Source organism: Drosophila albomicans, chromosome 2R, assembly GCF_009650485.2.
Source record: "Drosophila albomicans strain 15112-1751.03 chromosome 2R, ASM965048v2, whole genome shotgun sequence".
NCBI lineage: Eukaryota > Metazoa > Arthropoda > Insecta > Diptera > Drosophilidae > Drosophila > Drosophila albomicans.
The window spans coordinates 26952841-26969616 of NC_047631.2; the positions used below are offsets into that span (position 1 = coordinate 26952841).

At 37.1% G+C, this 16776-nt stretch overlaps 1 protein-coding gene across 3 annotated transcripts in view; it reads left to right on the forward strand.

The window, feature by feature from the left end:
* Window positions 1-16776, forward strand: part of LOC117573886 (segmentation protein cap'n'collar) — a 50662-nt gene that overhangs the window by 4034 nt on the left and 29852 nt on the right. Inside the window, exons 1-3 of one of the 3 annotated variants that reach the window (XM_034257372.2) lie at window positions 2330-2750; window positions 4123-5539; window positions 16438-16704. In XM_034257372.2, the coding sequence (XP_034113263.1) occupies window positions 4493-5539; window positions 16438-16704 (1314 nt within the window). In that variant the 5' untranslated portion in view covers window positions 2330-2750; window positions 4123-4492. Of the gene's footprint in view, window positions 1-68; window positions 371-2329; window positions 2751-4122; window positions 5540-10532; window positions 10706-16437; window positions 16705-16776 lie in introns of those variants that run through there. The other 2 variants (XM_034257373.2, XM_034257374.2) reach the window with 2 other exon arrangements.

A 16776-nucleotide genomic window follows, 5' to 3' on the forward strand; every position in this document is an offset into this window, starting at 1 on the left:
AAAAGCAGAATTCATATATCTATGTGCATATTTGTTGTGCAAATTTCTATTTTTTTTTGTATTTGCAGTATTTTTGTGTGACTCAACATATAATTAATTCGAATACAAGATGATTGATTTGGAGGATTTGCCCAGAATGCAATCGCTATCACCAGTGAAGGATATGGATGACTACACCATAACTTCAACTAAATTGGACCCGAAGAAGACCCCAAAAATGTGTAGGCTTTTAATAAAACCAACGGTAGCCTCGACACCTGCTAATTTGTCCACGCCAACAACCCCGGCAACAACAACCATAATTAACGAATCTTTGGAAACACCGAATGTGCAACGAAACACGATCTTTGGTTTCAATTACAACACGCTGGTAAGCTTTCAATTTATACTCTTGATATTAATGAAATTGCGAGCATAAATGATTTTGAATTACAGTTGAAAATAAAATTACAAAACTTTTACATTTGCAAATGTTAAGCCGCCATCATGAAAAGCTCGCTGAAAAAGCTTTACACAAAGCTTACAGCACGTTGCTGAACTTTTGGCTGCCCATTGATTGTTGCTTTGTAGCGCTAGTAAAAAGCTAACTGGGTTTTACTTTCTTTATTTTTCACCTTTCTCTCGTTAAAATTCACCAAATTCTGATTTTAGCGAGAGCATTTCGTCTAAAAAGCAGCTGAGCTGCTCAGTTGAGTGTGGTAAAGGTTGCTTAACAGTTCGCCCGAGCATTAACAGTGCCAATTTGAGTAATATTTCGATAATTCGTATTAAGTGCGATAGCAAAATGTTAACAGTAACAGAATTCTGTTTATAGCAGCAGCAAAGTTGCCATACGTTGCCATAAATTGTATTTGTTGTTTCCAAAGTGCGGTGAACAGACGTCAGAAATCTGACGCTCGTCGAGTCGTGAAGAAATTGGGAGAAAAATAAAACGCAACGGAAGTAAAAATTAACAAACACTCGCTTTATTTACGGTACGACACAAAATTATTGTTTTGAAAGACGACGAATACGCAACGCAAAGAGAAAGTCGCAATAATTATGTATGAAACAGAAAACGAGACCGCGTAAAAAATATGAAGAAAAAAATTTTACTGTTTTCTGTCGCTGTGTGTGTGTGTGTGTGTGCATGAGTGAGAGAGTGCGTGTTGTTTGTTAACCGGAATAACATTTAAAACGATAGAAATTGTTTTTAAAACTTGCACTACAATAAAATGCAATCTCATTGTGCTGAGGTGACAAACACAACAACAAGAGGCTAGCAACAGCAACAAGATGAAAAAGCCAAACTCAATTCAGCAATACGTGTGTGTGTTGCTCTCTCGCTCTCCCTCGATGTCGCTCAGCTGACATGTTGCAAGCCCTGCATGAAGCGACGAAATTATTGTTTGATAAATATTATTTTGTGTGATACAAAGTGCAGAGCGGCAACAACAACAGCCTGTCTGGCTGGCTGGCTAAGCAACAATTACTGATTTGTTGTTCTAGAAGTTTCTTTTTTGTGCTATAAAATTTACATCTTGTTTATACTGCTGTCTGTGTGAATGTGCTTGTGCGTTCTGCTTGTGTATGTGTGTGTGTGTTGTTCTTGTTCTTCTTCGGCTTTGGCGCTGTTGCTGCTGCTGCGTTGTTGTTGTTGCCTTCAAATGCATGTGAAATGTGTGTGTGTGTGTGTGTGCTATTGACTGAGCTTTGATTGCTATAAAAATTCAATTATTTTGCATTTTAATTAAAAGTATGAGTTAATTGATGTCATGCAGTTAAACATTGTATAGGTGATTGTGTGTGTTGGCAAAAAAACAGCAGACGGCATTTTGTTAGTGTGTGAGTCACAGAGGCAAAAAAAAAAACGAACGCAGAATGTGCCGATAAAAGCAAACAAAGAAATAAACGTTGATGCACAGACATAAAGCATAATAAGCATTGGCATTGCAAAATAGCGAAAAGAAAAACAGGCAACAACACGCCAAAAAATATAAACGATTATTAAACAAATGACGATTTCACCACGCACACACACACATAGAGACGACATACGCACACACACACAGATAGCTAATGCGTGCTTTGAAATAGTGCGTAGAAAAAGTGTGGAGAGTTAACAACTTTCAAATAACAAATAATTGCAAAGCACCAATACATGTGCATGCTATAATTACATGACGTGTATGCGAGTGTGCTTTTCTTTTTATCGTCTGTGCAAATTGAAAGAAATCGCTTTTAAGTGTTAGAACGAGAGTCCATTGGCCAAGTTCAAGGACGTCGCAAATAACGGAAAAATAAATAAATATTTAACAAAAATACTATTGGTGAAATTAATTAATTTATAATCCACAGGGTAAAGTGAAAATAAAAGTGAATTTATTCAAATCAAAACATAAGCACAACAATACTCGTAATAAAAAGTTGGTGGAAAATTAATTACAATACATTGAAATTGATTCAAAAGCCGCGTGCAGTTTGAGCAAAAAAAAAAAAAAAAAGAAATAACAAAATTCAACGCAAAAACGGAGCTAGAGAAGAGAAAAGAGAGCTGCGTCGTCGGCAGCGCCGTTTGACGTTGGCGCTGACGTTGTTTTTGTTGTTGCTGGATTTTGACAGCCGCACATTCTGCAGCAGCAAATAACAATAAAAACAACAACAGAAACAGCAGCAACCCCACAATATTTACTGCGTCGCAGTTTTTACCGTTGAAGTCAGCAACAGCAGCAGAGCTTCTTCTTGTAGCCGAATTTCGTGGAGAAAAAAAGGTGAGTGCACTTGTCACACACACACACACATATGTACATTTACACAAACGCATACACGCATCTCACTCTCACCCATTAACTCGCTCATATGGAATCACTCATTGAGCATTGCATTTGTATGCGTACTGCGATCGAACGAACATTTTGTTTAAAGTTTACTATATTTTCTGGTTGGTGGAACAAAGAATGTTTATAACATTTGGCTAAGAAATATTTTCGTTTTTTGTTAACACACTTTAACCTGTCCGACTTTGTCCTTGAACTTGCTTGCGTTTGGGTTTATCTGTGCGTCTTTGTCTAACACACAATTCACCACTCTAAACCATTTCACTAAAGACCTTGAACAAGTTCAAGTTCACGCAGCCTGCTGCCTCTGAGTCTCTGTCGCTATTTTCGTTAGGCTGTCAATGCAAAAAGGGGAGGGAGAGACAGAAAGAGAGCGGGAGGTTCAATGAGACTGGGGGCAGCCAGACATACACCTCATTCACTCACACATACACAAAACACACACACACTCGCTTAGGTGCGGCAGTCAAAACGTTTTTTCAATCAAAGCACATTTTTGAATTGAAATCGAGAACTAACTTTTATTGCACTTGTCAAATATGAAGGTGATATAGTATAGAGCATTGACAGCTAAAACTGTCAAAATTAACAAAAAATAAATAATAGAGTAGTTGAACACGATTTATAATTTCTTAATGAAAAGTTTTTCCAAAAAATATAAATCACATGCGATTATTTAATTTTATTTATTATTAATTTCCATTCAGCATTTGCTGAATAAGGCAATTGGTATTTTGAAGTGTTTTATTATTAAAATAAACCTCAACTAATAATAATAGATATAAATAAAATGATTCAATTTGAATTGAATAAAATGTTAAAGAAACAAAAAAGTTATCTTATCAATAGATCGATTTAATTTCTTATTCAAACACAATTGGTTTTGTGTAGTGCAGTGTTATTAGACAAAGCTTCAATTAAAGGCTGCACAGTTGAAGTAATCGATGTAATCGATAATCGATAATCATTTAGATTGCAGGACATGTGTTGTTAACACTAATGCACTCAAGAAATTAGTTCATCAAATGAAGCAATCAAAAGTGTATTAGTTAATTTGCATTGACAAGGAAATCATTTGGTATGAAAATACATTTTCTATAGAGATATGTATATTTAAAGTGGATTGATTAATGCATTTCCTTATACACTCTTCCATACATGGGGATTGAAGCAAGGTCTCTTTTGATCACAACAAAGCACATTTCACAGCAACATTTATGCATTTTGACAAGCTGCTGACTAATCAGCTATATTCTAAGTATATAAAACTAAAATGCGCTCTCTTTTCGTATTTGTCTAATTGCAGATCAACAACAATAAGAATAACAAACACGAGGACACACGCAATAATTAATAGAAAAACAGCAAGAACAGGAGAATTGCGATTTAAACAAATAAGTTTGCTATATAGTAAATATCGTTTGGATATCGTATATATACGATATATATGTACATATATAGCGTTGTATAAGTAAAAGTCGCGCAAGGAAACGTCATTGAACGCACGAACGGCGCAGCCAACGAGCTGTTGTCTGTGCCGGGGCGAGGGGAGGAGGAGGAGGTGGGGTAAACAACAACACACCACACAGCAACAACAACAACGTCAACCTCAACAAACTGTCGCTTGTCACACCCACACACACACACACATTAGCTGCTTTAACCTCGGCATCAAAATGATCTCAAACAAAAAGGCATACGCGATGAAGATGCTTCAACTGGCGCTGGCCTTGAGCCTGCTCCACGTTGACACCGATTACTCATCGCTGCTGCTGCAACAGCGACTGCGTCGCTGGGACGCTCAACTCGAGCTGCCCCACGGCGATGGCTGGGAACTGGAAATGCTTCGCACCGTGCCCATGATGGAGTCACAGCATCAACCCTATGGCAATCGCAAAGGTGGCATGACTCCGTTCCTTCTTGAGGATCTGTTGCACTTTGATGAGCCAGCTCTGAATCATGGCAACTCTGGTGGGGAATACAAGTTGCCGCTGGGCAGCTTTAATGCCAGCACCTTTGTCATGAATCTACACAACACAACCGGGAATAATAGTGTGCAAACAGCGGCTCTGCAGGACCTTCAAAGTAATCCAAGTGGTGGAGCAAGTGCGTCGGTGACTGTTGGCAACACGGCGGCAGCTGCAGCGGCTGCTTCGGCAGCTGGAAATGGAGCAGCAAGTGCAGCCTTGGGAGAGATTCACATCAATACGACCACGAATAGTTCACCACTTGCTGCTGCTCAGGAATTGGACATCTTTTTGTCGCCCGATTTGCTGCAGGATCAACGCTCGATATGGGAACAAAATCTGGCCGATTTGCATGATTATGGCGATCTGCCTTTTAGCAATCCTTATGCCAATTTGCCACTCAAGGATGGTCAACAACAGGCGCATAATAACACGCAATTGGATCTGAGTTTGGCTGCTTTTATTCATGGATTCGCTGGCAGTGCCAATGTGTTGAATCAACCAAGTGCGGATACACCGAATGCCTTGAATGACAGCACTCCGCATCCGAGTAGCTCGGGTAGTTTGACTGTTTTTGGACCCGATAACGATGGCGATGATGATGAGGATGATTTGCTGTTGAGTCGCCTATTCGGAGAGCACGATTCCGATACGGATTTGCAGGACTGCGCTGGCGTGTCGAATGCCTGCGAAGTCGAGGGATTGACCAGCGAGGAGCCATTTGGCATTGTCAACGAAGTGGAGGTCGTTGAGGAGGTAAACTCACTCAAAATGTGACATTTTTAATACCTACTTTTGATTGATTTATTTTGAATATTTTAACTCGATTGCGAATTTCCTTCCGAGTTTTAACACACTGGAGGCTTATATTAATCTCGTTCTATCCTGAAAATTTCAACTCGATTCTGCAAATATTCACTCTTTTAATGTGAGAATTTGTCATCTTTAGGTTTTCTTATCCTGAAAATTTCAACTCGATTGAGCATTTGAGAGCGAATGCTCTATTATCTGAGAATCTTCAATCTTTAGGTTTTCTTTTAGCTTACGTCAATCTCGTTATATCCTGAAAATGTCAACTCTATTTAGGAAATATTCGCTCTTTTATCTGAGAAACTGTAATTTTTAGTTTTCTTTTAGCACACTTGAAGCTTATATTAGGCTCGTTCTATCCTGAAAATTTCAGCTCGATTCAGCTATTGTTCGCTTTTTTAACTTTGAATCTGCAATCTTTAGATTTTAGCACACTTGAAACTTGCAACAATGTAGTTCAGTCCTAAAAATTTCAACTCGATTCAGCAATTACTTGTTCTTTTATCTAAAGATTTGTTATCTGTAGTTTTCTTTTAGCACACTTAAAACTTACGACAATGTCGTTCAATCCTGAAAATTTCAGCTCGATTGCGTGTAGACACTCGTCTTTTCTCTCACTCTCTCTAGTTTCGCTGAACAGTGTCACCTAGTTGTGGCTTTGACTTGCTAATGAAGGCGCTGCCCTTTTGCTTGACTTATTCCAGTCAACAGTTAACACTTGGCTTTGCATTTGCCTCTTTTTTTTCTCTTTGTTTTCTGTCTTTGCTTTAAATTAGATACACGAATTAGTTAAATCTAGTTTATAGACGGACCTCGGAATGTTTGCTGTGTTTCGCTTCGACTTCCCCTTAAAGTTTTAAATCGATTCATTTGTTTACAATGAGGAAACTTTTTAAAATGCGTTGCAAGACTGTTTATGCAGCTTTCTGCTGTAAAGAATTGAATTTGTTTATTGGGTTAAACTCAATAAACTTACTTTAGCCTATTTTAAAAGCATGTACTATATAAGATGTAGACTTTTGCAATTTTTAATATGGATTTCTATGCAGATTTCTTTTAGTTGCCATGCAAATTTTTGGCGCTTTAACCAAATGCGTTTTTTGAGCTATCCTAAAAATTTCAGCTTAATCACATGCTAAACTTAGCAGATATTCGCAAAACAAGTTTGCTTAGGCAGCAGTGGCGCCATCTGTCGGTCAGAGCTGCGTGTGGCCTAGTCATGATTTTGTTTTCGCTTCATTTATTTACCTTTTCATAGTTTGCGAAAAAGGAAAAAAACAACTAAGCGAACCAGATACAATCTGTTGCCTAGACAAATACAAAATACGAATTGTAACAATCATGACCTAGCTTATGCTTATCTTCAGATAATGTGCGCTTTCAGCATGACTTTTAGTTCAATACATGTGTATTGTGAATACATATTTATTTACTTATCAGTCACATTTCAATTGTTTTGACAAACTGGTAATGAAATCGAGGAATTATTTGTATATAGGAACTAGTTAAATGAGAACATTATACGTAATTCTAATTGGCTGAAGTTCAAAGGGTCACAAAACTCTCTAAGCAAATGTGAACTCTGTAGCATTTGCTTTCTAAATCGATGCTGAGCTTTCGATCTCAACTGGGTCATTCAACGTTTTCGCCACAAAAGAAGCAACAAAAAATTCATGTTCAGGCATTTATTTATAAATGTATGAAATTATTTATAATTGTTCATACTGACAGCAAGTTGTGCTTCCATTTTGTTATTTCGATTCATTAGTCACACAATCTCACATCATATTTTCAAGTGGGTAGTTTACAGGGTATCTCGTTAACGACTAAAGCATCAATTGCTGCAATCGTTTTTTATTTTTAAAAATCGAATCGCGAATGCCGTCAACATTTAACATTTGCGCTGCATTTAAATTTGTGTATTTCACTTTTGCAAATTGCAATTTAAATACTTCTGAATGTAAATATTTATGTGCTCATACAACACAGCACACACAGTTATATATACGTTTATATATTTTTTTTACTTTGTGTGTTGTTGTCATTTTCCATGGTTTTTCCATGCATTTTCTTGCTGCTTTGTTGTCTTGCTCACTCACTCTTTTTTTTATAGATCATGTCACGAAATCTTTTTCCCATTTCGCGTGTTCTTGAGATCAGCAGCAAATGCAAATTTGCATTGAACATATGTACAATTCTGCTGTATATCTGTATCTATATCTGTGTTTTCGCTTTTATGTATCTAGATATTTTTTTGTTCGCTGCATAATCAAATGGAACACCGCTCACTTTGTTTTTTGTTTTTTTTTTGTGCAAATTACATTCGCTTTGGCTTTGATTCTTGTCCTTCGACCGCTGACAGTTTTATGGATCAGCTTGGTTATTTATAATTGCCAGATACATCTCTCTATATATAGAGTTTGCGAATCTTTTTTTTTCACCTTGCACTCTCGCTGCCATTTTGCATAAGATACGTAAGCAAAACTCCAGTAGGAAGTAAATGAATGTTTATTTAATCCACTTTCAATGGGAACAAGCTTTATAAGGAGAGAGTTAAGCAAAGTATTTGTTTTGGCAAAAAAAAAAAAAGTTTTACATGTTATATAAAGGTAGTGTACCTTACATCATGTAACCTAATTTACTTCACTGCCAGAAGTCATTAAATCTCTCCCTCTTTATGCAATATTATCGAACGTTACAAAAATAGTAAATTAGATGAAAGCTTTTTCTATTTTTGGTTTGCTAATACTTTGACTAAACTTAGCACAAAATGAATTACAACGTTTTTAGGCAAAAAAATGAAATCGTTATCAATCTATGTGAGGTTTATTGCTTTTAGCTCTAAAATAAAGTTATAGATTAAATCCAAGTAATTTTATAAATCATATAATCGTTATTATTGAGTTTTATTGTTATTTTTACTCGAACAATGATTATAAGATTTATTGTATTACTTAAAAAATAATATTTCAACTTAAAAAATAACAAAATTTATCATAATAGATTAAAGGGTTTATTATATTACTTCAAAATTAATATTTTAACTTAAAAAAAATCAAAATTTAACATAATAGATGCTTTGGATTCATTTTTTTTTTTCATGATTATATATGAAATTCATTTATTTGGCTTTTTAAATTTTGTATACTAAATTCATTTATTTATTTAACCTCCTTTTATATTTAAAACTTTTTTTGAACCAACTCAACTTTACCAAAATCCTGTTACGTACTCAGCCAGACAGTTATCACACACTTTCTAAGCAACGCTGCACACGGTCTAATTAGCACACGTATACATATGTATGTACATACATACATTCTTAATCAATCATCTTTAATTTGTCGCTAGCTTCGCTCCCCGCATATTATTCTCAGCTTCTTCATCTCCCCTATTTCTTCTTTTCTCCTTTTCAATGCTCGCCAATTATATTGGCACCTGTACGCGCAGCTGTAGCTTTGTATTAGTGAGTGTGTATGTATTAGCGCCTGTGTGTGTATGTGTGAGAGAGAGAGATGAGGTCAGACAGTCGCGCAGTCTCACGCTTGTTTTGCACGTCGAATGTCGTCTACCTTATGCTTAAAAGCTTTGCTAATTTTGTAAGCGCGTCTCTTACACAAAAACGAGAAGTGAAAAACAAAAAACAAAACACACACAAAGCTTCTCAATTCTCGTTTAGCTTTTGTTTGTCTTTTCGCATATATTGACAGTTTCTGTTGTTGTTGCTCGTCTTATTTTTGGGGTCTGGGTCTCGCCTTCTTTTTTTGCAGTCGGTGGAGCGCAGGGCGAAAGAATAAATAAACTTGACAGAATCACGGCACACAAAAAATGTTGAAAAGTTTCGTTGAACTTCGCTTTCATGCGAAATACGCTGCGTCTTTGCTCTCGCTCTCTCTCTATCGCTCTTCTGTTTGCCTCGTAACAACAAAGTTGCCCTCATTTTATAATGGAAAGTGCCATGTGCACATTTTTTTCCGAGTACTGTTGTTGTATTATAATTTCCGATCAAAATCAAATGCTGTCGCGCCCCTATCTTGCTGCTCTGCTCTGATCTTGTATCCGCTGCCTGTTAACGTAACGTAACCGCAACTGCAACCGCATTCACCACCACCACCACCAAAAACAACAACTACAACGGCGACGAAATGCCAACAGCTGTTTTACCGGCATTTTTACACACCACACTTTATAAGTTTTTCTTCATATTCAGCACACTTGGCGCTCTCTCGCTCTCAGCAACACGCGCTCTTCACCACACCCTAAACTCAACTCGTTGGCAACATTTGCTGCTATAAATTCACCACGCAACATGTTGCCGGTTAAAAGCACATAGTTGAGACACCAACCGCGTGGATTAGCGTGTTTTGCAACCATGTTGTAAAAAGCGTTTTCAATAAGCTTTTCTAACAGTTGACGCTTGGCTTGGTTTCGTTGGTGTAGCACACTTTATGCTGTTATACTGTTATCAAACAATTTTTGGGGATTTGTCATATAAAAATTCGTGCTTGTTTTTGTGCTAGAATTGTTTTATATTTAGCTTATCACTATGAGGTGGCTACAGTGAATATTGTCTATGAAGAACGATTTTTATAGGAATAGATATGAATTATATTATTTAACAATATATAGATATAGCATTGTAAAGTGGGTATTTCCGTTTGGGGGAATTTTGATTTGCTTTTTGCGAGCTTTCATTCTTGGACTTTTGTCTAGTTCTTTGTTGAACCGCTGGAATTGTTAAAACAAATACTTATCAATTAAACTAATCAAATATTTATGGGCTCTCACTGTTGCTCGTTGCTGGCAGCTCTTGACTGCTGCTGTTGCTAATCAGTCCAGACGACGGCGACGACGACGTCGACAAAAAATATGACTTTAGGGCTTGAAAAACAACATCAATTTTCAGTCTGATTTGAGCTCATTGGGAGTACAAAGCAGCAAATAATCAACTGTGTGTGTCGTGTGAGACAACGGAAATTAATTCAATTTCAAATTTGATTTAAACAAAACAGAGGAAAACATTCTAAATAGCAGAAGAGGAAGCAAACAACAACAAGAGAAGCAGCCATGTGTCTCAACGAGGAGTATAAGCATATGCACATTTATTTAGCGGTTGGTTAATAATATTTAACAACAATCATACAACAAAACAGTTACAACTTTCTATTCACATGGCAAAGTGTTGAACAAGAAAAAAACAGAAACGATGATGAAAAAGCAACGAAGATTTGATGGCAAATTGAAAAATCATTTGACTGTAATTACGTTGCATTTCCACTTAATTACCCCCAAGGGGCAAAAAGAATATAAAAAAAAATGTGCAAATATATGTGTGTGTGTGTGGAGAAGAAGCAAAAAGCGTTTTTGCCTGGCGCCGATGTTTTTTGTTGTCGTGTTTCTCACAGTGCTCGCAAATGGTTAATTTCCATAATTAAATGCCGTTAATTACGGTGCTAAGCTTTTGGCACAAAACTCTCCACAAAATGCGCGAGTCCATCACCCCCATAACGGTATACGAGTGTGTGTGCTAGACAGAGACGAAGCTATGCCAACGCGATGTTCGAGTGTTGTGTGAGTGAGCGAGTGAAAGAGAGAGAGAAAGAGAGCAAGAGCAAGCCCGTTTGTCAAAGTTCAAATGTCAAATCGATTGCAGGGCGGCGCAATGTTGAATTATATGAGTGTTGAGTGCAAAAAGTTGTGATAATGAAAGCGCAATAACCAAAAGCGATGACACAAATGAATAGTTATTAAGCTCGTCACAAACAACCGCAAACGAGGAGAACAAGAGTGAGAGAGAGCGACGACGACACTGCAGGATACTTTTGTGCAATCCGTGAGATACAAAAAGACATGCAACACTTGGCCACTTGAATTTTTGCGGCTTTGTTGGTGGGCAATGACTGACTGACGGACTGACTGACTGAAGGCTTGACGAGCACATGATTAATATGCGCCACAGTTTGCCGCCTGCAACTTTGTGTCGGTGTGTATCTCACAGATACACAGATACACTGTGAAGTGATCTTGCCTGGGCTCATTCGTGCTGCTGTCAGTTCAGGTGTCATCAAAATCTTAGCGAGGCTTTATTAATGACGTTCGCCAACCTTTTAGCCTCACTCGTTTTATGTCTGAGTCTCTGAGTCGGAGTCGGAGTCTGAGTCTGTCTTTCCTTTCCCTTCCTTTTTGGTCTCCTTTTTCCAGTCTCTGTATGTTTCTTTTGCACTTTCTACCACGTTGCCGACACACTTGCTTTCACTCGAGCACTTTCATCATTTGCCGCCAAACATAGAATCGACAAAAAACAAACGAGGATCAAAAATGCATTTATCTTGTGGAAGGTGGAAGCCCGATTTTGTATTTTGTTTTCTTCTTATTTTGTGGTCAGTTCAGCTTAATGGCCCACTAATTGTTGCAGCAAAATGCGGCAAGTGTCAATATTGTGATACACATTGATTGATTGTCAAGCGAACAGCAAACAGATCAGATTCGATCAGACACCACAACATCACCGCATGCACAACAACACACGCAATCGTTTTGCTATCATTTGTTTTTCTCAAAATAATATAATACTACATAATCTGTCTCTCTCTCACTCACACTCCCTCTCACGTTAGACCTTATCGCGCCCCCCGCTTATCAATGTCGTCGACCACCTCGAGACACGCTTCTCTACTATATTATTTTGTAAGCCCAACTATGTGGATCTATTTGTTCACTTGTTTTTCGCACAACGAGAGCGCCACACGTGCCCCAAAGCGAGGCACGCGAAACTCTGTTGCAAATATCAATCAACAAATTGCAACGAAAGTCCGCTTCAAGGTCACTCATAAAGATATTTATTTATTTATGTGTCTATATAGATTTCGTTCTTCAACTATTGACCATGAATTTACTATGCCAAGGGGGGCGTTGAAAGGGAGAAGGGAACAAGGGAGGGGGGACGGTATCAGTTACGGGAGCAATAGCTGCTTATCGCCAGACTTCATGCTCGTGTTGTGGTGAAATACTTATTACCAAATTTTGTTATTCCAAAATAAGCTGATAGTTTACACTGTAAGAAATCTTCTATATATATTCGAATTGTCATTTTTAGATCCCCAAATATTGCTGCTATTTTTAACAAACTAATTTATACAACATTCTTTACATATCTTTTTATACTGTTAAGTCTTCTATATAGTATATTCGTTTTGTAATTTTATATTGCCCAAATATTGCTGCTATTTTAAACCAACTAATTTCTTTTGTTATTCCAAAATAAGCTGATAGTTTACACTGTAAGAAATCTTCTATATATATTCGAATTGTCATTTTTAGATCCCCAAATATTGCTGCTATTTTTAACAAACTAATTTATACAACATTCTTTACATATCTTTTTATACTGTTAAGTCTTCTATATAGTATATTCGTTTTGTAATTTTATATTGCCCAAATATTGCTGCTATTTTAAACCAACTAATTTATTTTGTTATTCCAAAATAAGCTGATAGTTTACACTGTCCAAAAGCGTCTATATACATTTTTATTCTAATTTTATAAACCTCAAATATTGCTTCTATTATTAACCAACTTATTTATACGACATTCTTTACATATCGTATGCATATCTTATCCGATTTAGTACGTTAGCCAGTCAGAGTGAATTGGTAACCCTATTTAATGATGTCTATATTATATTTACCTTATTATACGTACATATTTATAACTGTGAATCGTCACGTAGTGCCAGAGTGTCAGGCATATGCAAGCAGCGTCAGCGCAAGCGTCTTGCCGATAAGACCTCAAGTGTTTAGACACCGTGGGCAACAGACCTTATCGGTCTATATATCAGGCTATAATTAAAAACCCTTACAAAGTTTTACATATTATTTGTTTTTGCGCGAACTTGGCAAAGCGATTTACGACTTTGGTTGTGACAAAAAGAGACTAGCCTAAAACGTAATTGATTGATTGTGTTGTATATTGGTCATAAATACGGTGTTTATTTTAGATGAACATCCGAAGATATTCAATCTACTGCGAATAATAATAATAAGATTAGATATTTTTTAGACCCTTTCTAAGTAAAAAAGGGTCTATTAGGTTTTTTACATTTTTATTCACACTCGAACTTTAGTGACTTTTAAAGCAGCTTGATTAATTTACTATGAAATATTTAAAGAGTAAAACAATGTTCAAGGTTCGAGACCCTTACCCTTAAAAAAAAGTTAAAGAGGTCTAATAAGTTTTTGTATACATTTCATCCATTTTATGCAATATAGTTTTTGAATACATTTCATCCATTTTATGCAATATAGTTTTTGAATACATTTCATCCATCCCTAGTTAAATGTTTTTTAATGTAGCTTAGATACAATTTAGCAGCTTGGAAGTATTTCAAGCAAATGATTCTAGATGTTTTACAGACCCTTCATTTGTATTAAAAAAGTGAAAAGAATCTATTAAGTGTTTTCTTCTATATAAATCTTGTAAATTTCTTTCACCTATGATTGCCAAATCCGTAAAGTTTAGATGTATTTTAGCAGCATGCTTCACCTACTCTGAAGTATCGGAAGCTTTTTTTTGAATATGCATTTATACATTTATATACATTTAGGAAGTTTGATCATTCGACTGTGAAGTATCTAAATTTTAGGGTTCTATATATGATTCTTGTATATTTCTTTCATCAATGATGAATTGACAAAGTCATATAATATTTACCTATTTATTTCACTAAATTTTTCAAATGCTGTTATTGGGCTGTGTTTAAGCAGCTTGATCAATCTTATAGTTTCAGATAGTTTTTTATAGATTAATCTTACAAGAGTCTTCAATGAACAATTATCTGTTCCAAGTTATTTTAGTATCTCATTTACTGGTTTGCTGGCCTTTGCTTTTAATTAAGCATTTATCATAGTTAGGCGTTGTACGTGAGCTGCAACTGTAAGATACTTTTGTAGCTGGCAGATACTTTACACTGACATCGCAGCTGCTGCTGTTCGTCGTGCATGCTTCGACGACAATGCTTCCTAATAAGCAGTAGCCAGGACTCGACTCCCCTCCCTTCTACCCCTACATCTCCCCCTCTTTCACTACAACTGTCACTCTCTCTCTTTCACTCTCTCTACTACTTGCTATCGCACTCGCTCGCACGCACGTTGAAATAACTCATTTGGAGTGAACATGCGCAACGCGCAGCATGTGCAGCGCATCAGAAGGGGACCAATCACACACACACATAGTAATACACCAATACATTCATGTGTCGTGTTTGCTCCCTAGGGTGCAACAGCAGCGCAGTCGACGTCGCAGTCAACGTTGCGCGGCAGCAATTGATTGGGCTCAGCGAGCTGACGTCGGCGGCCCTTTTTTTTCATTTTTGCTTTCTTCTTTTTCTCTGTAGTCGACTCGACTGAGGAGACCAATGATGCCGCCGCCATACTGCTGAGTAATCCAGGAGATAGGCGTGGTTCCACACACACACATACATACACTCGCACACACACACAGTCGATGATTGATTGCTTTTTGTTTCAGAGCGAACGCAGAAAAGTTCAAGAAAGCCTCACTCACAATACAACAAACAATTTCATTAAAAAAAAACTAAAACCGAGACGAGCGAGAGAAAAAAATTAACAACAAAAAAAAATGTCGCTTAGGAAAAATTAAAAAAAAAAAAGAATCCAAATCGAAATACGTTTCGAGGGAAGGGGAACAATGCTGAAACATTTTAATTAAGCCATCAATGGTCTTGACTTGTTCAGCGATTGCGTCTTTGTCATGCCTCGGACATATTTTCCGTTGTATTGAGTGTTGCATTCTGTCTGTCATTGCTTGCAACACTTGTTGTTGTTGCTGACTACTGACTTCTGTGGCAAGTTCTGCACTAATGTGCGGCATTATCCTGTGATTATCCCTGCGACTGCGATTGCGATTGCCAAACTACCTGACTACAAAATTTCCGCTAAAGGATTAACATGTGACCAAGAAGCAAGAGAGCGTTAATAATGCATCATTAACGCTTTAATTTGAGGGCCGAAACGACTCCTCCACATTCAAAACCAAAAGCCGAAGACCGCATGAATTTGCGAATTTTTCAATCGCGATAACTCAATCGACAGCAGACGACGATTCTTCTTCTCTTTGTTGTTCCCTTCATTCTTCTTCATTCTCTTCCTCTTCTCTCTCTTAAGTACAAAACACTATAAGTAAAATGCCAAAATGATAAGCCACATAAGCATGAAAGAGCGAAGAATTGATAACGCCAACTGCTCTTTGCACTGCGAAATCAATAAGCTACGATTTCCAAAGCAAAGAGCATTCTAGAAACTTGCCAATAACATTTTACTTTATTCTTGTTCTTTGTTGTTTTCTGCAAAAGTGCAAAACTGATAAATATTTGTAATGCTCCCTTTAGTTTTTTTTATTTCGGGGCCCCATCTGTTCGGTTAGTCAACGCGAAACGCCGCCTGTTGACGTAGTTTTTATCTATAAACTTATCAGGCCTTAAAAAAGCGACTCGTGAAAATATAAAAAAAAATATTGTAAGAGTAAATAGAGTCGTGTGTGTTGCTTTTGTGTGTGTGGGTGATTCTTCAGACGTAGTCAAAGGCTCGCTTAGTCAGTCAGTCTCTCTTTAGACACTTGCCCATGTGGACAACGCTTAAGAGCAACTATATATCTATCTATCTTTCTTTTTTTCAATTGAAATTTGAAAACAAAAGTGCGCGCTAAAATGAGGAACTTTAATTGTTTTGTATGTATATTTGCAGCTGTTTTTACTTTTGATCATGTGCTCGCAATTTCGTCACGAAATAGAAATATGAAACTAAATCTAATTTTTGTATCTTTTGCAGGAAAGTGAAATCGCTGAGGTGCTGTACAAGCAGGATGTTGATTTGGGCTTTAGCCTGGATCAGGAGCAGATCATCAATGCTTCGTATGCCAGCGGAAATAGCGCTACCAATGGCCGAACCATCAAGGACTCCGATGCCGAGAAGGAGAAGGTCGATGGGGAGCAGGCGAAGAAGGTCAACGCTGCTGCTGGCAACGATAAGCGTGATGCCAATGCTGCTGATGATATCGAGAAGCTGAAAGCTTTGGAAGAGCTTCAGCAAGATAAGGTAAATCAAAGTAGATACTCCGCTACAGCAGACATCATATTTACATAAGAATTTCACAATTTTACAAAACAA